Below are 22,850 nucleotides of genomic sequence, written 5' to 3' on the forward strand. Positions count from 1 at the left end.
TTCAACAACATTTGTAATCTACTATACAACTCACTTATATCACAAATTCTTCCATCAACCCATGATCAACCTGGCCAGGCTCACAAGATCTTTAACACCACTCACCTTTTTCCTGCGCTGGGTACTGCTGGAGATCTTGTCTGGCGTCACCCCGAGATCAGACAGCACTTTGGCAATTTTTCTGGCATCAACGCCACAGCTAGGAGCTACATTACTTTCACAACGCCGATGGACATTCATTTTACAGGCTGAAAACAAACCAGATAGTAAGTGGCTATAGAATATTACAGTGTACTGTACATAAAAATAGGTCATTGACTAAAAAAAATCTTCGCTAGTCGGCAGAAGTTCGCTTACCTTTGCATTGCAGTCCCTGCCGCATCAGTCCCCAAAGTAAAGATCCGCAGTGGTCGCAGAAGGTGGGGACTTTGTAATTGTGAATGCTGAACATGTGTGGAATGTTTACACTGAAACGCTGGGAGCCGACCTGTCACAACAAAACATTATTTAAACTACAATACCCACAATTCAACTGAGCATGGTTGAGAAAATCATGTGGAGTTTCAGTCGTTTAGGTACACAGGTTATTTTCGGTGAGGAATACAAGACTGCATACATAGGGCACAGTCTACACTATACAAGCTGTTTGATTTGATGCTATAAAACTTGACTTTTATAGTAATAGTTCACCCATAAATGACAATTATGTCATCATTTACTCACCCTCCTGCAATTTCGAACTTGTATGACTTTCTTTTGAAATGACTAAAGGTTGAGTAAATGATGACAATATTTTAACTTCTGGGTGAACTATCACGTTAACACTCAGATCGTACCATGTTTATCACTTGATCTGTTTAAACTGTGTTACGTTTAATTCTGTGGTAATTTATTGCAAATTTGTGTCACAATGTCATGAAAAAGATGTCAGAGAATCAAAAAAGAAAATAGAAAAAAATATACTTAATATTAAATTTGATACATTTCACAAACAATTTATAGACGGTTGGATCAATTGCATTTAAAATAGTACTGCTTCTAGTGTGCTGCATATTTTATATTTGCGGTGGTATATATGTGGTGGGCATCCATAGTCATTCACATAATAATAAACAACAAAACATTTTTTACAAAATAAAAATCTTTTTAATGCAGAGTTTACATGCTGCATATTGCAGAAAAAAATCAAGAAGTAGTATGTGCTTTTGTGAGTAAGTATTGGTACAGAAACAGACCTCTTCCGGAGTGTCTTCCTGTTTCTTCAAGCCAGCACATTTTGTTATGATGAGTTCGTGGCATCTTTTATGGACCACACAGGTACAAACTGAGAGAATTGGAGAACATGAAAACAGTATAAAAAAAGTTCAATGCAGGAAAAATGCATTTGAAAAAAATCATTGGATAAAATGGTATTATTTTATTTTTGTTATTGAGTCCACTCACCCTGACACTGGTAACCCTGTTTTCCCAACACACCCCTGCAGAACCACAGTAAAACAAATGTGTTAGATAAGTTTTCGCTTTACATATGCAATTCTGTCTATGACCGACAGAGGGGGCAGTTTGCTACAATAAATTCTACATGACCCATTGAAGACAACACCAGGCATGCAAAAACTAGAGTTAACAGGAGTTCTTAGAGAAACTAACTGTTCATAGACCAAATAATAAACAGAAAACATTTGTCTGATCTGTGAACGCATCACTAAGCCCTACATACTGCCTGAGAGGACAGAGGTTCAAATTTGCTTTTAACAACTTGATCACAAAACACTTGGATGGATGTGATTAACATTTATATGAGTTTAATGATTTTAAATTACATAAACAAAGACTTTTATTTGTTAAGGGCTCTTATAATAAATGTTGCCCTGTATAGTATAGAAGCAGCTATTGTGGAGGACTACAGGCAAGGTGTGTGAAGGGTTACAGCATCTTACCAGATAAAATCTCTGCAATGGGAGCAGTAGGTGGGCTGTCGCAGGTAAGTGGCCATGAACTTGTGTCCGTTAACCTGATGGACACGCCTCCGGACCGCCCCCTGCCGTTTTCGCGGCCGCATCCGCTCACGGAACACCCTCTCCTCATTTTCATTGGATGATGCAGCTGTGATGTAAAATTCCAGATGTTAGATGGGTCTAACATGTGTTTAATGTAGGCCTTTACCATCACCTGATGCTTAAAAAAACCTTCTCCATCAAACATGAATGGTGACACATACATATACAGAGGTCCACCTATCTTTCGTCTCACACATAATCTTTTAGGACACTTGGTGCCAAAAAGAGGTCCTCAAACATCCTCACGATCTAAAATCAAACTCAACCAGCAGAGAACATGAACAAAAACATCATTGATCTCATGCACTCTTCCCCTTTGAGGGCTGCAGTAATTGTGTATATATGTGCATTGCTCATGAGAGGATTTGGCGGCCAGGGACCACCTGACCCTCCATGTGACCACTGCAGCTCTATGCATTCCAGGAGTCAGGTGATGACTTTGAGGGAGAGACTGTGTTCTTTCATCAGACAAGAACTGTGAAATGAAATTCATATCGCTGTGTTGTGGCAGTTCCCATAATGTGGGTGTGTGTGTGCTTGGACTCTCCTGACCAAGGGCATAACATATGCATAACATAGCAGGATGAACCTGTATTATGTAAGTATTATGTAAGATCAGCCTCATAATAACAAATTAGAAACCTTACTAATAAAGACTGAGAAGGTAAAATCTGACTCTAGATTAGCGGCTGCCAGCAAAGTCATCCTCTTTTGCCAAGTGCATAGACAGAAAGTTTTAAACACACAAAAAAAGTGTAGTTTTTGGATTGCAGTTTTTCTTTTATTGTAATAGTGAGTTTTTTCAAACATGTTAAGTTTTCTCTTTAAAATATATCATTATGCAACCAACCTATTGATCAAACTTAAAAACTAACCTGCAATGCACTCTTATTTTATGTTGTAAAACTTCTCAAGTTCATGCTGGCATTGTTGGCATCATGTGCAACCAATGGCTCACTACACCCCTCTCACCTCCCTTTCGAAGTACTACAGTGGCTGACACAGGACTAAGATAACGTATTTATGAAACACGCTCTGTAGAGCAGTTTGTCTGTTTAGGGCTACTGTAGAAACAACTAGGGCTGCAACGACACGTCGACGTCGTCGATTACGTCGACTACTAAAATGTGAGTGAAATGCGTCAACGTATTATTTACGTTTATCTGCTGTAATAGCAGTTTGGGACATTCTAAAAAGCTTAACGTGAAAAATGCTTAACGTAGCTTAACGTACCTAAACAGCGATCAAGGAAAACCAAGTTTCTGTCAAACCTTCCTTGTACTAAACACTTGCTGCTGTGAAAAGAACGAGCTCTTCTTCCGCAGATAAAGTGAATAATATCACGTTAAGCATTCTCACCATAGAAGTCCATTATAAGAGAAAACAGCTTAACCGCTAGCGCCTCAGAATGGAGTTTACCAAGTCCCTTGCACATCTGCCACCAATTCGGCTAGATGATGTACAACGTCTTGCAGACAAATTTTCGCCTACGACAAGATGAAAGCTAGAGAAAGGATAAAAATTCTTCGTTGAACAGTACCTGTTTGATTATGAAGGTAAGTGTTTTGTTTTCTTTTTGTGTTAGCGAAGGTGCTAGGATAAGTACTTGAATACGTGTTCTGTCAGTTTTTTTCCACTGTTGTTAAATTCCAGCGCGACGGCAAAGCGGAAGTTCTTCTTCTTGCTTGTTGCAAGACGGATGTTATGATACACTGCTTTGCGCGAAAAGGCGGAAGTTAAGTGACGTCATTGTGAAAAGGGCCTATTGCGTCAGTAGGCTAATTGACGTTGCCGTTTATCCGCGGAAGAAGAGCTCGTTCTTTTGACAGCAGCAAGTGTTTAGTACAAGGAAGGTTTGACATAAATTTGGTTTTCCTTGATCGCTGTTTAGGTACGTTACGCCACGTTAAGCTGTTTCCTTGTAATGGACTTCTATGGGGGAGAAAACGCTTAATGTGATATTATTCACTTTATCCGCGGACCAAGAGCTCGTTCTTTTGACAGCAGCAAGTGTTTAGTACAAGGAAGGTTTGACATAAATTTGGTTTTCCTTGATCGCTCAGACGCAGTAAGTTAGTGAATGGACGTAGGAATTCCCCCTAACGTTACCCCTGGAATGCGATCAGCATGGACACGCAATCACAAACAGACGGAGAGGGGCACGTAGATGTAGACTTTCATAATAAATTACTTTATTTTAACACTACGCTTTACATTAATGATTTACATTAAAGCTATTGTACTAGTGTAAGTTAGTGTATGTGAACCTTTGCAGATTGTGACCCTGCTTAAATTACTCTTAGGCTTCAAAAAGGACTAACTATCATGAAACCACACTTTTTATGTCATTAGATAGCTTTATGCGAGGAATAAACCAATATAGCATAATTAAGAAACTCTGACCTCCGCTGGTGCTGTCTGTCAATCTCCAGTCAGCATGCGTGTGTACGGTGACGGCAGTGGCGGTTCTACATTGAATTACTCTCCGGGCGAGATCCCCTATGGGTGCCCCCCCACCCACCCATCCGAGAAAAAAAAAACACAAAATTTTGCACAAACAGCCATGTTTTACTATAACAATATAAGTGTAAGACAAGCTTATATTTCTCAATTGAACAAATCCTTCAACAGAACATTTGAAAAACACAATTCTGCACAAAACAGTATGTTATCAGAACTTAAATAAATATACTCTATAAACATAAAAGTGGCAAAATATGTACAATCATGATGTAACAAGCAGAGAACAACAATAATATAAAAATATTAAGAATAATATACAAATAAAAAAAAGAATAAATATTCTAAATAGCACAAAACACACTAAAGCAAATCTAATTATTACACTATTGCACTAAGAACAGAAAACACAAACTAAAACTAAAACCTGACCTTTCTGGCCTTCCTTGATGCAAAATCATCAATAATGTCATCATGCGAAATCAGCTCCCCTATTGAGTGATTGATACTGATGATAGCAAGGCCAGTGAGCCGTTCCTGAGACACGGTTGACCTCAGGTACGACTTGATCAACTTTAGTGAACTTTAGCAAGCATCATAGCAAGAAGGCTAACAAACGTATAAGAGTCAACGTTATACCACCAATTAACATTAGCCCTTCATTGATGACATGGATATTGTTACCATCATACAGAGAGAACGTAGTTGCATACCTTTATCTTTTGCTCTTTTTTCCTCTTCTTCTTTTCTTTTTTTCCTAAATTGGGCACCTGACGGCTTTAACCTTTTTCTCTCCATCGCTGTCACTGTGTTTATCTGGCACCATGTTGCCAACTATTTTCAATGGAAAGTAGCTAAAGCCTGCCCGAAAAGTCGCCAGATGACGTCACGTGCTAATTTGCATACCAGTGACGTCATCACGTAGTATCAGGCAAGCTAAGCGCTTCAGGTCTGCTTCATATCTCTACTCTCTGAGCTGTCGTATACAGTATTATATTAAACAATACACCCAAATGCACAATAAATAGGTTCTTAATTACTTATTTTTCTGTTTCTGTTGGCATTGAACTCGACCACTTAAAACTACACACCAGCAGTCACTTTCGTTGAGAAGCTAAAATCCGTCTGTGCTCATGTTTATGCGTCCATACAGTTTTCACATTTTAAATCATATATGCTAAAACAATGTCAATAAGTGATTAGTTCTTGGAAACGCTGTTTGTACATGCCTATCTCATTCACGCTTCAGGGTGGTCTGAACTGAATGTGCTGCTTCTTCCTGCCGAGGCAAAAACTCGCTCTCGCAGGGCAGTAGAAGTGAAGCAGAATGTTTAGCTAAGTCGCCAAGGCTTAGTCGCTTTTTGAAAAATAAGTCGCTAAAGGGGTTTTGAAAAGTCGCTAAATCTAGCGGCAAAGTCGCCAAGTTGACAACAATGTCTGGCACTCGACAATCAACTAGTGATGGGTCGTTCATGAACAATTCGTTCTTTTTGAACGAATCTTTCAAATGACTCGGGAGTAACGAGTGTCTCAGCGAGTGATTCGTTGTTTTTGTGTTGACCGCGCATGTGCAACATTGTACCAGAAACAGTAATGAAGTTCGTCTCTCGAGTCATCGAGTCCGAGTCCTTTCGTTCTTTTATACCGGAAAGAGAAATGATTAGTTCGTCTCTCGAGTCATCGGGTCCGAGTCCTTATACCGGAAAGAGAAATGATTAGTTCGTCTCTCGAGTCATCGGGTCCGAGTCCTTATACCGGAAAGAGAAATGATTAGTTCGTCTCTCGAGTCATCGGGTCCGAGTCCTTATACCGGAAAGAGAAATGATTAGTTCGTCTCTCGAGTCATCGGGTCCGAGTCCTTATACCGGAAAGAGAAATGATTAGTTCGTCTCTCGAGTCATCGGGTCCGAGTCCTTATACCAGAAAGAGAAATGATTAGTTCGTCTCTCGAGTCATCGGGTCCGAGTCCTTATACCGGAAAGAGAAATGATTAGTTCGTCTCTCGAGTCATCGGGTCCGAGTCCTTATACCAGAAAGAGACATGATTAGTTCGTCTCTCGAGTCATCGGGTCCGAGCCCTTTTCGTTCTTTTGTCAAATGAGTAGCTCCGCAGGCAAACCTGCAGCCTGTACCGGAGTCTTCGAGTCCGAGTCTTTAACTGTTTATTGCATACCTGAGTGACCCAAAATTGTTAATGAATTATAAATGCATAACTTTACAGAAATGCTGTCAGGAAATAATTAAATAACTGTTTCTCATAACTTGTCCCTAACTACAATATAAGTTATTTCTTATTATATATCTGATCAAAACTAGCATAAATAAACGTTATGGGGTAATTTGGCTATTAACATGCAACATTAATTTAACTCTGCTCAGATGAACGAAATGACTCGAAAAAAGATTCGTTCATTTTGCTGAACGAGATTCAAACATCCGAATCGTAAAAATGACTCGAACTTCCCATCAGGCTACAATAACACTTCCCATCCCACAACATGTCACTACAACCAGAAGTCATAGAAGTCCTCGTTGTGTTCTAACTATTATTTACTTTGGGGAGCAAAATGATCCCCGGGACTTCAGAAGGAGTAGGTGCTTTAAGCGCATCATTGTGCGTCCGGGATGCGCATAACTGTAAATAACGAAGCGAATGCATTAAGAGCATCATTCTGAGTTCAGGGTGCACGGGCTCGCTTTAACGCCACTCTGCATTAGAGTCTTTTATTCTGTGATAGTTTTGTACAATAAACAGAGACAGATAGTAGTATTTTTACTTTTACACAATTACATTATGAGACTGAAAATAGAGTCGGATATTACTTGGAGGAAAAAAATACAGAGCATATATTTGCTCTAGTATTTCATAAACACATTTTAAAATGTTTTTACATTTAGTCATTTAGCAGACGCTTTTATCCAAAGCGACCTACGGATGAGGGAAACAATGGAAGCAATTGGAACAACATAAGGACAACAAAAAGCATAAGAGCAATAAAAAAACTGGTCTCATATAGCCTACCACAGTATACAGAGCCAAGTTTATTTTTTTATTTTTTTTAACCTTTAATACAGTACTTAAGTACATAAAAAATCTGTCTTTTTTACTTTTAAAATTAAAACTACTTAATTAAAAGAAGATAATGATTTTAATGTAAACACAGATTAAAATGTTAAAACAACAATATTTATTTATAAGATGTAGTGGAGTAAAAAGTATGATATGCTTTATAATGTAAGAAAATACTAGAGATCATTGTTTATTTGCAAAGTTTGCCAAAGGATTAATAAAGTAATCCAAAAAATCTTTATTATATTAATAAAAAATAATAATCATTAGATTAGTCGACAATTAAAATAATCGTTAGTTGCAGCCCTAGAAACAACATGGCGAATTCCATGCAAGGGGACCCGCTGTGTATGTGGATAGAAATAGCTCATTCTAAGGTAATAAAAACTTCATTATGTAAGGTCTTGTACACCCCTGAAGACAACATTATTATGCATATTATATTGCATTTCTGTCAATAGATCCTTCAAAAAAATTACACATTGGACCTTTAAAGTGCATTCAAGGTACTGTGGCCAGTGGGAATGGGGGCATATCAGTACATTTTTGCTACAAATGCCCTCTCAGATTAGATTAAACAATCAAAATATGAGTTGTACGGTACAAAATGGACCAAACACTAAACTTATTATACTTATTTTATTTACTGGACAAAATTATTTGGGGAAAAAAGGAACCTACTGCATATCATGGAATATGAGTTTTATTCCCTTTACAAAGAAATGCATAGAAAAGCAAAAAAGCTAAAATGAAGCATGACTATAATTAGATCAGTTTTTAATACCTGTTCATACCCGATTCTTAAACTTTAGTTTTTTACACTCCCAACTATGAAACATGCATAAAGTTTTTATTACATTTAAACTTTAATACTGTATATTTGAATAAACATGCCAAGACACCAGGTATGTACATTCCCTTGGACTCAAACCCATGACCTTGCTGTTGCTAGGAACGCGATTATATATTTACCCAACACAGTTAAGTATTATGGAGGCACAGATTGCACAATCAACACGTATAATCTCTCCATTTCATTCTGCTCTCCTCATGTGCCAATCCACCGTTCAGACAAGAGGAGAGAGTCTACCAACTTTCTACCAACTTTCCCCCTCTTGTTTTGTTCTAATAAACTTATCATCCAACTCCACCTCCGCTTCTTGTCTTTCTATGTAGCAGTGTACTGTACAGTATGTGTGGGTTGCATTATTTTAATGCTGTCTGTAAAGAGAGAGCTTCTGCAGAGGTGTTATGACGACTGAGATTTCCCCGTAGGGTGGCACACAGCCCACATAGAGGTACTAGGTTAGGTACAATTACCTATGTGAAGCTCCTGAGGGAAACACAGCAAGTGTGTGAATATCTCTGTGTGTCTGCTGTCTGTCTCATGTCAGGGAGCTCCTGGGGCGACGTGTGTGCTTTGTCTGATAGTGTTCTGTTGAATGGGTAGCTGCTTAGGAGAAAGGCGAAACAGCTTAAAGCGCCATTAGTGGGATAGATGTGCTTACATAATTCATTATCCATCTGCTTAAAATGCAGAGCTTAACAATTTCCCACCACAACACACGAGGACCACATATAGGCACAGATATGACAGCAATCAACTCCATACCCTCTGTATTCTCTAAATAGGCAAAGTTAGAGTAGATTTCCTATTAGATTTGATAGAAATGAAGAGTGATGTTCAAATGATGGAGACCGCATTCAATGCTGATTACCAACATTTTTCAAAATATCCTCTTTTGTGTTCTTCAGAAGAAAGAAAGTCAAACATGTTTGAAATGACAAAAGGGTGAGTAAATGATGACAGAATTTTCTATAAACACTAACTATGTATACTTCTAACTATACCTTTAACATTAACTTAACCAATAGGATTAAACCTTTTGGTTAAGTCATATCATAAAACAACCGCCATAACTCTAAGACAGTGGTTCTCAAACTTTTTCGTTGTAAGGCCCCCTTTGTGTAGAGTGCATAGCTTTGCAGTCCCCCAAATAAAGACTTATAATCTTAAATTTAACATTTTTATTTAAACAAAAACATATTCGGTTATACAATGCAGAAACATCAATTCTTTTGTCTGGTGGTCTTATTTTTCTGATGTTTGATTGCATAAAATATATGATCAATTTCTATATTTCATAAAATGCCACAAAATCTGTGGCCCCCTGGATCCATCTCGGGGGCCCCCAGTTTGAGAACTACTGCTCTAAGATACACTTATTATACACAGATTTTTTTGTCGCAATATGCAACACATTTATACACCTTTAGCTCATACAAAAAAATTTGAAATAGTTTTGTCTTGAATGAACTATGACTAGAAATAGCTTACTTTACTTAACATGTATGTGTGCAACATACATTTATACTTGCAGTATTTGAGTTTTACACTGTTAGCTTGTTATGTACAAAGTATGTAAGTATTCTAAGATAAAGTATGTAAGTATTCTAAGATTTAGAAACAGTTAACACATCCATCCACAAATGGAAAGAAAAACATGGGTTGTGAAGATTTGATGAAACCTGTGACTATGAGATATTATTTACATATTAAATATACTGTATTTCATGGCCTCATTGTTTCCATTAAATTAAATGAGCAGTCACTCTAACTCAGGCCTTTTCTTCTTTGGCTAAGAGCATTTGCTAAATTAATACATGTAAATAAAGCTGTTCTTCTGACCATTAACATTAATCACAAGTCTCATAGCCAAGACCTTTAGATCAGAGTCTGACGTCACGCACCAGGTGAGAATGCATGACATCTGACTTACATGTGCTCTACTGACAGTGTCCATGGTGATCATGAACGACGACATGTGTACTCCATCAAACCCCGATCTCTTCTTTCAACCGTCACCGTTCTCATCATTCCGCACCTCCCTTTGTTCTCTTTTTGTTTGTCTATATTTCACCCCTAGTTCGCCCTTCTGGCTTGCGGACGGCTGAGCCGATGAGAGTTTGTACTTCGCCCACGGTCAGACAGCCATGAGAAGCTCAGGGCAGCCACTGCCCACGCCGATGCCACTTCAGCCCCAGACACGCCACCCACAAGCACTCTCCAATCCAGCCAGAGCACAGCATGGGACCAATTAAAATGGCATCAATCAGACAGAGAGAAAGAGACTGGAATTCGGCTTATATATATCAATGACAGTCCTGCCCTTAACTTCAGAATGATCATCTAGTTGTAGATGAGCCACGCAACCTTCAGCTTGGCATGGATAGCCATCATCTGTCAGAGGGTCTGGTACATGGCTGCGATGGTTGGCAGGAACAGCCAATGTCACAATCTCGGGTCTCGCATTTGCCAACTGACGGAGCTGCAAACGAGACACCGCGTTTGATATCAAACTATTTATGCTACTGAGTAACATGCAAAAAGGAAGTTAGACCAGACTCGACAATGCTTTAGTCAGAGCAGACGACACATTTGGTGCAGTGAGGGAGGAAAGCACAGCTCGCTACTGTTGTTTACTGGAAAATTAAATCCAACAGTAGGTCATGGAATCTGCATGGGCAAAACTCCACAGAAAAAAAATGGTGGGTACGACTCTGCGTGAGAAAATGGCTGTGTGTTTTCTACATAAAAGAATTCTACATAATGTAAAGAACATTCTGTGAAAATATAATCTTGATTTCTTTAAAACTGACCATGTCAAAGGTTGAAATCAATGTTTAGGAAGCAACTTAAATTTGTTTTTTGTACAAAAATCGATCATATTGTCTCGAAATCTATCATATGATCATACGGCTATGACCAGGGGTTTTCAAACTTTGATGCCAAGGACTCCCCAAATATGATGAACCTTTTTTGAGGGACCCCCTTCTTAAAATACCTATATAAAATTTTATGTATAAAGAAACAATTAAAACTTGTTGGATTGTAAATGAGACATTAAATATATTGGTTCCGATCTTAAAGGTGGGGTGGTTGATTTGGAAAGGTGCTAACTTTAGCCTGCTAGCACTGAAATTATAATCCCACCCTCTATGCGATTCACCGTCCAAAACCACGCCTCCCCCAAACACACGAATGTATTTTGTAAATCCACGTAACGAATTACAAACTAAATCTATTAAATTCTTCTCGAAGCATGTACATACCTGTCCAAAAGAAAGAGAGCAACCATGGTATCTTCTTTCAGACCATTTGCCTGCCAGAGATGTCTCCATCGTGTAAAAGCTGAACCGATGTTAATTTGAGTTTTTCCTCTTTCATGATCCAGACGTTTTTTCGTCACTGCTTTTAAAAAAAAAAGTTTGATTGTTGCTGATTGTCCACCATTCTCCCTACATTGACACAGCGGATGTGAGCGCACTGATGACATATGCTGTCTGCGTGAACAGGGTGCGCAGTGGTAAGCAAGGTTGGCTGAAAATGTACACATGACCAGTCATAGCTTGATTGGGCGAACGTTTTTTGGTCATACACCTTTCACAGATGATATATAAATATAAAAATATAAAAATGACAAAAAAAAATTCTGGACAGGATCACCCATCCTGCCTTTAAATAGTTGGCTACACTGATAACTTAACTGATAACCCTTCAATAACCACTAGAAAAATACAAATATAAGAAAAACTAGGCATGTAGCAAAAGAAGAGATTAACAATTAGAAATGAAACAATAATAAATGTTCAGTAAACTTTTTGCTTTGACTTTTTTCTCTGAAATTTTCTTGTAACCCCTTACAACCTCCTGGAGGCCCCCCAGTTTGAAAGAAAGAAAGAAAGAAAGAAAGAAAGAAAGAAAGAAAGAAAGAAAGAAAGAAAGAAAGAAAGAAAGGATTCCTTCAGTAATGAAGCTGAGTCACACGGGTGTTGTTAGGCACTGATGTCTCTTTCTGGCAGGCTTGGCAGGTGATATCACAGTCATGTTACTGAACTGCAGTGGTGTCGAGATCTGAGATGTTATCTAACTAGCCATCTGTCACATGACTCTCTCTCTCTTTGTAAATTACAAAATGAGCACAGATTATTCTGTTAAGGCTCTTTGCATGAAAAGAGATGTACTGAGACCACAAATAAATCAAGGCCCTGTATTGAGAGAATAGATTTTATACAACATAATACAATACGCATAGTGTTTATGTGTGTGTTTTACAGCTGGATTTGAATTACAAACATCTTTGGCAAGGCTGCAGCTCTAACAAATCTGAATATGCTTCACAATAGCAGTGTCATTGTTTCGGCTTTGACCTTGTTCACTCTTTCACCCAATCTCCCCGTCTATCTCTCTTTCTCTTTTGCTCTTAGACCTCTCACCCACTCTATCCATCGAAAAGTGTGAGCTCACAGGCTCGTTTCCATGACAACCCTTGCAATCTAAACCATCTCAGTGCCTAAGCCGCTCCGTTGAACAACTACGTAACGAATACAGAAGATCCTCTTTTTTTACATGCAGAAAGATGGATGTCAAGAAAGAGACAGGAGATGGTGAGGTGAGGAGATAAGGTGAAACCTTGGAAAAAAATCTAATCGATAGAGGAGATTAAGTGCACTGCAGTCGACAATTCATGAACTCATTACGCATAAAAGAGAGAGCGAAAGAGAAATATAAAATCTAAAAATAGCCGATACCACCTCTCCTTTCAGCCCTGCATACATTTGCATGGTAAATGACGAGAGTCTGAAACTCACTAAGCACATGAACCCTTTTAGAAGTTTAAAGAGCAGGTTTCAAGGTTTTTGTAAGTGTCCTAATGTTGTATTAGAGTCCCCAACAACATGTTCAAATGCATCAAAGGTAAAAAACGGTACTATTTTCTTAAAATAAGCACTTAGTATCTATCCATTTCTCAAAGATCCCTAAACGATTCCTCCGAAGCTGTTCAAATTTTCCGCTTCTCTAAGCTCCTCCCTACCGCGAGTCTAGTGTGCTCCGATTGGCCAACTGGCCCAATCAGTTGTGATTGGTCTTTCTTCATACACTGCGTGTCAGAAACGAAACGCCCATTACCACAGTTCTTATCTCAGGAAGGTTTTTGTAAACAAAGACGCTGTGTGTAAAAATGGCATCAGTATTACCATATCACAAGTTTTTATCTTCATAAACTTATCTTCATAAACCATTCAGACTATTGTTTTCTGTTGATCTTTTTTCGTCATAGCTGTGGGAGAACAACAACGGCTCTATCCAAAAGTTGATCATTACTTTGATTATACAGCGAGGAGTAACTGAGCAAGTTAGCGAGAGCTTCCAAAGATAATGCACACACCTTTACATAATAAAATGATATAGTGCTGCAGTCCGTTTTTAAAATAATGACAAGCAAACCGTTTTGTTTTGAAGGGGATCGTGACCAAAGCTAAACTTTGCACACTTGACAAAACCATAATGTGAGACACGTTAGCAAAGTGCTACCGTGACTAAACGATAAAGGGATACAGTTTGTACAATACTACGACATGTAGAACGACAACAGTCTACAATAACCGCCACATTATTAGGTAAGAGTTGGATTATTAAAACTGTAACACTGTTAAATTATATGTTGTTTACCTGGAAACCTACAGCTGTACTAAATATAAAACACGGATTAGCACAATTACTTTAACGTATATTGTAAGCACTCAATTTAACATGTACAGATAACGTATTTATCATACTTACACCTTGTGGTTCTGAGACGCTTGTTAGTCCAAATAAAGTTGGTATTGACTTATTCTTTAAGGGTCTAGCGGCTGGCAAATCCCACGTTGAACTCGCCAAAATTTGAGAAGCAGTCGTCGGTAAAATGACGAGCACATTACACAAGGTTGGAATTGTACTGCAGTGATATCGTGGGGAAAAAAAAGTAACCACTGATCCTTCACATCGTCATCCTTTGGCAGCGAAAACAAAGTACATTTGCGTTCACAACACAAAACACAGCGTCCCCTCGACATGTTGTATACGCAATACTACCTGAAGTGCTAGTGGGCAGGTCAGAGTGTTCCTGTTTCACGGGAAGGCGGGGATTGTGCTTATGCATTACACTGTGACGTATCGATGTTACACTCAAAAGATTCGAAAGCCTAACGATTTGTTTGGGCGGTTCGGAGTCGACTCCTTACTTTGGAAGCCAATATCTTAATTTATCATGGACTTTTTGGAATAACAACATTGCAGATCGTCAAAATTGAAGGAAAGCTACGTTACACACTGAGATGCCGGTAATTTTATGAGATTCATGAAACCTGCTCTTTAAGTGATGGTGGTAGCCAATAAGAGCACGGAGGAGTAGAAACTGGGTTAAAACAGTTTTACTATGGGTACTTTATACTACGGTGTTTATAATACACAGCTAAAGTAGAGCATGTTTCATAATGTAGTGGGTTTATCTGTTATGAGACAGTTCAGCCAAAAATTATGTCATCAATTATTTACCCTCATGTCTTTCACAACTTGATTATGATGGAACACAAAAGAAAATATTTTGAGAAATGTATCAGTGGTTTTGTGTCCATACAATGGAAGTCAATGGGGTTCAATGTTGTTTGGATACCAACGTGCTTCAAAATATCTTCTTTCGTGTTTTGCAGAAGCAATAAAGTCATACAGGTTTGGAATGACAGAAGGTGAGTAAATCATGAAAGATTTTCATTTTTATGTCAACTATCCCTTTAAGAATATAAATAATGTGAGCCAGGGTTGGTCGACCAAAATCTGCATACCATTCACCTTTTTTAAGGGTCACCATTGGTCTGGCATAGTATATACAGTACATGAGATGAAACATGATAAAAAGCCATTTGTTTTTATAAATCAGTATTTACATACTTTAAGTTACTTTAAATTTGGCATGTCATTCTTTCTCAGATCATTTGATTCAGATAAATTTGTGATTTCTGCCAACGTATACATTTTTTTTTACATACAATTATACAATAGAGACACCTTTGATACGTCACCACTGTTATAGGTTACCTACAAGATCTCTATCTCTTAAGCCATGGCTCAGGCTCACCTGCTATTTTGAGACAGCAGATCCTGCACAACTGACCTGCTTCACCCGACAAAAACACCTCCACTCATGCACACACACATCATACTCTTTATCCCTTTTCAACCCGTGTTATTTAGATCCTTTAATATGGCATAATGTACTGAATGATGCGATGAGTCATAAGTCTGAATACATTTGGCTGATGAGAGGATCACTATAAATAGAGGGGGGTAAAGATAGACTCCCAGCGTCTGTCACCCTTCTGTCAGAAGGCTGCGCTGATAACGGCATAAGGGACAAATGCACGCAAAGCAGGTGGGAGACGTGATGCTTTATTGGTCCCTATTCCTCGACATCAAGATTTATGTGCGTATAAACATACGGAGGCAGCGCAAGAGGCAGAAATATATTTAGTTTATCTGAATGAACCATCTGTGACCAGCGCAGCTCGAGTGAGAAGTCGCTCTTATCATCTGTCTATGAACCGAGAGGTTCTGGCTTTGAATTGGTCTTAACTCAGAAAACAGCCTGGTGAGACATGGGGTCAGGCAGGTACGAACATGAGTAATTGTACATACAAGCTGCAGTGCTTGAGCTATTCTGGTCTGCGTAGCTTGAGGTGCGACTGAAAATAACTCAACAACTGCCCTTCATATCTTGAGAGATTCTCTGGCCTCTGGTGTGTGTGATTGATTGGAAACAACAAAACACTCTCCTGGTACCAAAAACTGCTCTCACCTTCTAGTGGTGGTGTGGCCACCGTGACAGCAAAGATCAAAGGTTGTGACCTAAAAGGTCATGCAAGACCCAGTATTGTTCAATACAGTAAGTGCTTCTTTGGTGAATTGGACCGAGTGTGTGCACATCTATTGATATTTAGAACATTTATTACAAAGGGGAGTGGGGTAAGTTGTGCCACATTTAAAGCGATACTCCACCCAAAAAAGAACATTTTGTCATCATTTAATCACCCTCAAGTTGTTCCAAACCTGTATACATTTTTTTTGTTCTGTTGAACACAAAGAAAGATATTTGGAAAAATGTTAGCAACTGATATTTGTGGGACATCATTGACTACCATAGTAGAAAGAATTATTGTATTTTTATTTCTGTTGATCACAAAATGGGATCTTTTGAAGAATTTAGGAAAACACACAGTTCTGGGGCACCTTTGACTACCTTTTAAATTTGTCCTACTATGGTTGTCAATGATGTCCCAGAAATGTCAGTTGCTAACATTCTTTTAACATTTTGCTAACAAAATTACGAAAGCTATTGTGCACAATTCGATAAATTAAGGGATTGACATTTTAGCACTCTGTTCCAATATTGCACCGTAGCCTAAACTATTTTCCCCCTCTGAAATCAGGGCCCAGTTGCATAAACGTAGCCTCTAAAACAGACTAGCAATTGACTAGCAATTAGTTTTTCAATTAGCCCAATTTTTATGTAACTGATTTAAAGAAGGTATGACCAGTCTTGGAGAAAAAAAATAGATGACTAACTTCTAAGACTAGTCTAAGCTGTTTATGCAACCGGCCACAGGGTGTTGTTGGGATACATATACCCATGTCAAATCACCCTACTCAGACAGGTCAAAACAGGCAGAGTGCTTTGGATCAATACGAAATATCAACCAGAAATCAATAAATGTGTGGATACACATTTGTACGTAACAAGGATGGCTGAGGTCACTGGATACAAACCTCCTGAACTCAGGAGCAAAAGGATTCTGCACTCTCATTTATGCACGGAGCAAGTCACACATTAGCAGTAACTGACTGTTTGCGTAGAGATACTGGAATTAAGTGGTCTCTCCAGCCAAGCACATCCTCAGTTTACTGACACCTCCAAACAGAGACCTGTGATTAACACCACATCCCGGCAACACAACTGTTATTTAGACATATTGGGCCAGTGTGTGTGTGTGCCTTTTTTGCCTGTTGTAATAAGTGTCTGTTTGTGTCTTTCTGTGGGAACTGTCTTTGTGCATAAACATACAAATTTGTAGGCCTGTAATCAGAGCTTATTTGTTAATTTGAATAGTGTATAAAAAAAACGTAGTTATTATAAACTTAGAAAATAATAACTACACTGCAAAACAATTCACCTGTTTCAACTTAACTTTAGTAAAGCATTTATATATTAAGTTAAATCAAATTGGCTTTACAAGTCATTTGAATTTAAATGATATTAAACTGACTAAAATCACAAAAATCTCATTTAACCAATTTCAACTTGGCTTTATTAGTCAGTTTAACCATTTTAATACAAGTGACTTGTAAAGCCAATTTAATTTAAAGGGACAGTTCATCCAAAAATACAAAATTTGTCATCATTTAGCCTACCCAAATCTGTATATATTTCTTTGCTCTGATGAACACAGAGAAAGATGTTTGGAAGAAGGCTTGTAACCAAACAGTTACTACAGTTGACTACCATAGTAGGAACACCACAATGGTAGTCAAAAGTGCCATTTAAACAGATTTGGAACAACCTGAGGTTAAGTAAAGATGTCAGAATTGTCATTTTTGGGTGCATTTTGGGAATGCAGCTTTTAACCTTAAGTTGAACTTTGTACAGTGTATGGTAACCATACTTTATTTGAAGTATAACCAGAAGAACCATCAATTTACTATGGTGTTACCACAATAATCGCAGTTTAACCATGCATTTGTAGGAAGACTATAGTAATACAAATGGTAATCAAACCACCAAAAAGCACATTTAGTACTATTTAAAAAGGTAAACAAGGATGACACACACGTGTGCAAGTGAATTATGACAGCTGCCTATTTCCTGGAAAAGTGGACTGGAGTGACAAGAGTACATTTTGTGACATATCCAAAGATGACCTTGTCTGGATTTGAATTGAATGAATTGATTTTCGTAATTAGATTATTTTTTCCAAAATGGTCTGTCATGATCACAAGTGCAGTCAGTCAGTTATAACCCTAGAGTGAATTTAAATGGAGCTAATTCTGAATCTCTCAATCCCGCATTTCTTCTTTGGTTCTGCATCATTATTTCAGTTCAGCTGCAGTAGGTTCTCCCCGCATCAGCCTCAGGTCTCGGCAGTGAGTGGGCTCTCTGAACATATGCTTTAGTACACACATGCACACACACCCAAGAAAGAAGAGCTTCAACCCCCGCACGTGCGCTTGAGAGTTAAAGAGTTGGATTTCCCTAATGGACACTGCTGTTTTCTCGGCCACACACACTTCCTCTCACTCACCAGTATACTGGTGCAGGCACTGATAAGGGCATTTCTCTTATACTAATGATGCATCACAACAGCTAGAGGACTTCACAAAACCATTAGCACTGCAGTGGTCGTCAGTCGAACCTCACTGTGCTGCATGTGTGTCATTTTGTTTCTCTTTGTTTTCACTGTTGTTTTGTGGTAATTCACTTACCTTCACTGGAGGATCCTGACAGATCAATGATGACGTAAACTTTGCCCTCTGGCTCCAGGTCAATCTGCAGACAGGAAACAAGGAGAAACCAATCAGAGAAAAGCACAATAAAAAACAAAGAACAAAACCCATTATTCAACAGCTTAATATGTTTTTTTTCCTGCTGCCAATATCTTGAGTAGCATCAACACACACACGAAAAAAGAATACACTTTTTTGCATTTATAAAATGTATACATGTATATTATTATTTTTTCATTAATTTTTAGCATAAAAAAACACTTAGTTTTGTAGATGCCAATGTTTTAGGCAGTACATAACGCAAAGCGTACATGGCCAAACGTTACAGTCATACTGTAAAAAAGCCTGGCTGTGATTCTTCAATACAGCACCTTTAACCAGCGTGAAACTCTTTGACACTGGCGCCGAAAGCAAAGCCACTTTATCTTCTACACATCACCTTACTATTATTAGACATGCCAAAGTTCAGAATCTTAGTAGTTCCCTCTGTGAATCTCTCTCTCTCTACAGGAACAGGCCCCTCATAACTTCCTGCCTCTTCTCCGTGGATGGAGGGTGGCAGAGAAACTGCTGCGGTTTTATAACTCCTTTTCAAATCATTTTCCTGCCAGCGAAGCCCATCCCTAAGCGACCCACGCAGACCCCACACGGGCCCCGCGCGCAGCCGAGATTCGACGCCCACTTACCATCAGCTCTGCATGGGGGAAAGAGGAGCTGGTAGAGGCACCAGACCTACAATGTCAGGAAACCACTGCTTAATCCTATTATGCAGAGAAAGCGAGAGCATAGGCCCGGCAGTGTGTATGTGGAGGTAGATGAAGGTGTCCGAGAGAGATATTGAGCTGCATTCACAGAGCCTCTCAAAATAGGAGGCCTGTTTTATTTTTCCCTTCACAGTGATCTAAATCAGCAGGGACACGGTAGAACTGATGCCAGATCAGCACTCACGATCTTACTCTCTTCCTGAACGCGGGAATTAGGACACGAGGAACAGCACAAGCTCTTCTAATGGGCTCTGCTGCAGGAGAGGTTTTGTTTGCCTAGATTTCAGTCACAGACCGTGCTGCGAAGATTGCGGTTCTGTCATTTCGCCCTAGGTTTAACTTGCCCTCGCAGCTCAGGGAGAAAAACTGATTTATTCTGTCGATTCTAGATGAAGTCGGCTGCACTTATCAAAATTGAGCCTTTCGCGCTGTTACAAAACTGCCCTACCTCAGTTCTCCTGTCCATATAGAAACACACTTACATTAGACTGTCTGTCTCTGTCTTCTGCTCTGAATAAAATGTAATATCTTACTTTCTGAGCGCTTCAAATGTTGGTTCAAATTAAATTAAAACACAATGGCCCGGTTTCACATACAAGGCTAAAGGCTAGTCCCAGACTAAAATTAATGTTTGCCCTATCTTAACTGAATATAACTTGCCCAGAAATATCTTAAAATATATCAGTGCCATTGGTTTGTCTCGAAATGCACACCAGTAATGTATTCTAGGCATTTTTATAAAAGCGACATAAATATTTTAAATCAACTGAGGCATATAGTCCTGGCTTAAGTTAAGCCGTGTCTGTGAAACCGGGCCTTGATCATATAGTCATCAACAAACCCGTATGACTTTCTTTTTTCTGTGGAACATAAAAGGAGAAATTCTGTGCTTATCTTTCCTTTTCAACCCAAGAAATGATTGTAGACTTCTTTTAAACTGCAAAAGAAACCCAAACGTTTCAGAAAAGTGGTTTACATCACTTATGACTTTATATTAACGGTCCTGTTTAGCTTGTTGACAAAATGTTTATATGCTCTCCTACTTGTAAGTCGCTTTGGATAAAAGCGTCTGCCAAATGAATAAATGTAAATGTAAGTAAATGTACATTCACAATCACGACTGGTATGCAATAAGAGAAACATTTTGGTCAAAATTGCATGTATTTACTAACAACTTTACCTTCGCAATCAGATTCAGAAATGGTAACTTCTCTTAAACTGTCATGGCTGGGGACCAAGGAGAGCTAGTGTCCAGTCCTTTCCTCACAGAAAGCTAATAAATGGACTCAGAAGACTTAAATACTAGCCCATGATTCATATGAACAAAGGCTATGAATCATTTGAACATCATTGAAATCACAAATCATTTAAAAACAACACATGTCATATGAACATAGCCCAACGCTTCAGTCCTTGATCACTGCATCACACAGAAAACAGAATGTAAAGAAAGATTTTGAAGGATGGTCTTCAAAATTCATGTATTCACCATGAAAAAAGGTTCCTCTGGTTCATAATGTGAGGGAGATTCCTCTAAATCGTGGTACAACGTCTCACTCCGAGTTTAAAAAACAGCTGCGTTATGGTGAAAAGCAGAATTGTATGGGAGCACTTGATGATGTCATCTGAAATGCTAACAGGGTGATGACATGTCTGTTATTTTGCCACGTGGCTCCTCCCCCACACCCCTCTCTTCCTGTGATGTCACAAGATTCCATTCAAGAGCCTCCTTGAGTGTGTTTGTCTCTGAGGTGCAACAGGCACTAAATTTAGCAGAGGAAGGAAAGGCCGCTGTGTGAGTGTGAATGTGCAGGGACGGACTGGAGTGTTCTCTTATCCCCAATGATACTCTTCAGGAAACTAGTATAACGCTAAACAATGTTGGCAGGTAGTGCGTGCAAGTCTGTCGAGCGTGTGCAGCCGTCGACTTGAAAGCTTGTTAAAAGCTGTCATTGATCAGACTACAGACAGCAAAGAATATGTGCACACAACATATATTATGCAGAAATGCAACAGCCGCTATAAGTTAAAATAATAATAACAACCAAGAAGTCAATTTTTCAATCACTTACTATGAAACCCCACACGTAGATAAATACAACAACAGCAAAAAATGCTTTCCCCCAAATGACTGCCTTGTGGTCCTCTTCCAAGTCCAAATTTGGTGAGCTATTGCCGCATACGACCCTCAACCCAGAGTATGTTGGGGAAGTTCAGCTCAGTTCCGTATGTTGGGCTCAGCATCATTGTGCCAGCATCAAGGGCACATGGAGACAGCACAGGGTGCCTATGAGGTGAACCCTTCTGAATCATAAAACAACAAAGGGAACAATCTCATGGTCCTCAGGGACACACAAACAAAGGCACGCAAAGTTCACATCACGTGCACCATTTGATACACTGGAAGAGGAGAACTTGTGTAAAATCGGGTCTTATGTTGTTGAAAAAATAGAGTCCATGCGCAATTAAGTCAGTAAATGTAGTGTCCAAATGCATTTGTAATGTATACTGAAAAACGCTACTACTGTTTTACTTCTTTTGGCCATCTGTAACTTTTTAAGTTGAAAACTACTGCTTAAACCTGTCTCTGTGCTTAAAATTGACTTTTACCTTATGTCATTTAGAACAGTATTAACTTGTAGGGCTGGTCTCCAATTCAAGCCTTAAGACTTGCATATCTTAAAACACATCAGTGCCATTTTTTTAAGGCATGCTTGTAAAAACGACTTAAATTTCCTATTTAAACTAAGGCCTAGTCCTGTCTTAATATTATCCCTGTCTGGGAAACCGCCCCATAATTATTTACTTTAGAATTATAGAATTATTTTCTTGGAAATGTTAATTTGACGTCAAAATGTCAGAGGCAAACGTTACAGATTGCTTTAATATAAAATATGCTTTAACTACAAATATTTGTTATCGGTTTAGTAAATAAGGAAAATGTTAACTTACAATCAGTTTCAGACATTATGCATTATTGACAGCATAATACGATCAAGCTGATGACAAATCTGTGCAAAACCTCATGATCCATCACAGCACAATTTAAGAGATGATCCTGTTTGCTTAAAGCAACACTAGGGAGTTTTTCGACCTTAAAATAATCTTTCAAAAATTAT

General features: G+C 38.7%; 1 protein-coding gene across 4 annotated transcripts in view; it reads right to left on the reverse strand.

The window, feature by feature from the left end:
- The window catches only part of prkcea (protein kinase C, epsilon a), a 62,959-nt gene that overhangs the window by 25,224 nt on the left and 14,885 nt on the right, over positions 1-22,850 (reverse strand). For 3 of the 4 annotated variants that reach the window (XM_057357888.1, XM_057357887.1, XM_057357885.1), the window contains exons 2-7: positions 18,947-19,010; positions 1,941-2,106; positions 1,444-1,478; positions 1,236-1,324; positions 358-487; positions 106-248 (exon numbers count right to left, since the gene is read on the reverse strand). In XM_057357888.1, the coding sequence (XP_057213871.1) occupies positions 106-248; positions 358-487; positions 1,236-1,324; positions 1,444-1,478; positions 1,941-2,106; positions 18,947-19,010 (627 nt within the window). Of the gene's footprint in view, positions 1-105; positions 249-357; positions 488-1,235; positions 1,325-1,443; positions 1,479-1,940; positions 2,107-4,463; positions 4,547-18,946; positions 19,011-22,850 lie in introns of those variants that run through there. The other variant, XM_057357889.1, reaches the window with a different exon arrangement.

The sequence above is a fragment of the Triplophysa rosa genome, linkage group LG18 (genome assembly GCF_024868665.1).
Source record: "Triplophysa rosa linkage group LG18, Trosa_1v2, whole genome shotgun sequence".
Taxonomy (NCBI): Eukaryota; Metazoa; Chordata; class Actinopteri; order Cypriniformes; family Nemacheilidae; genus Triplophysa; species Triplophysa rosa.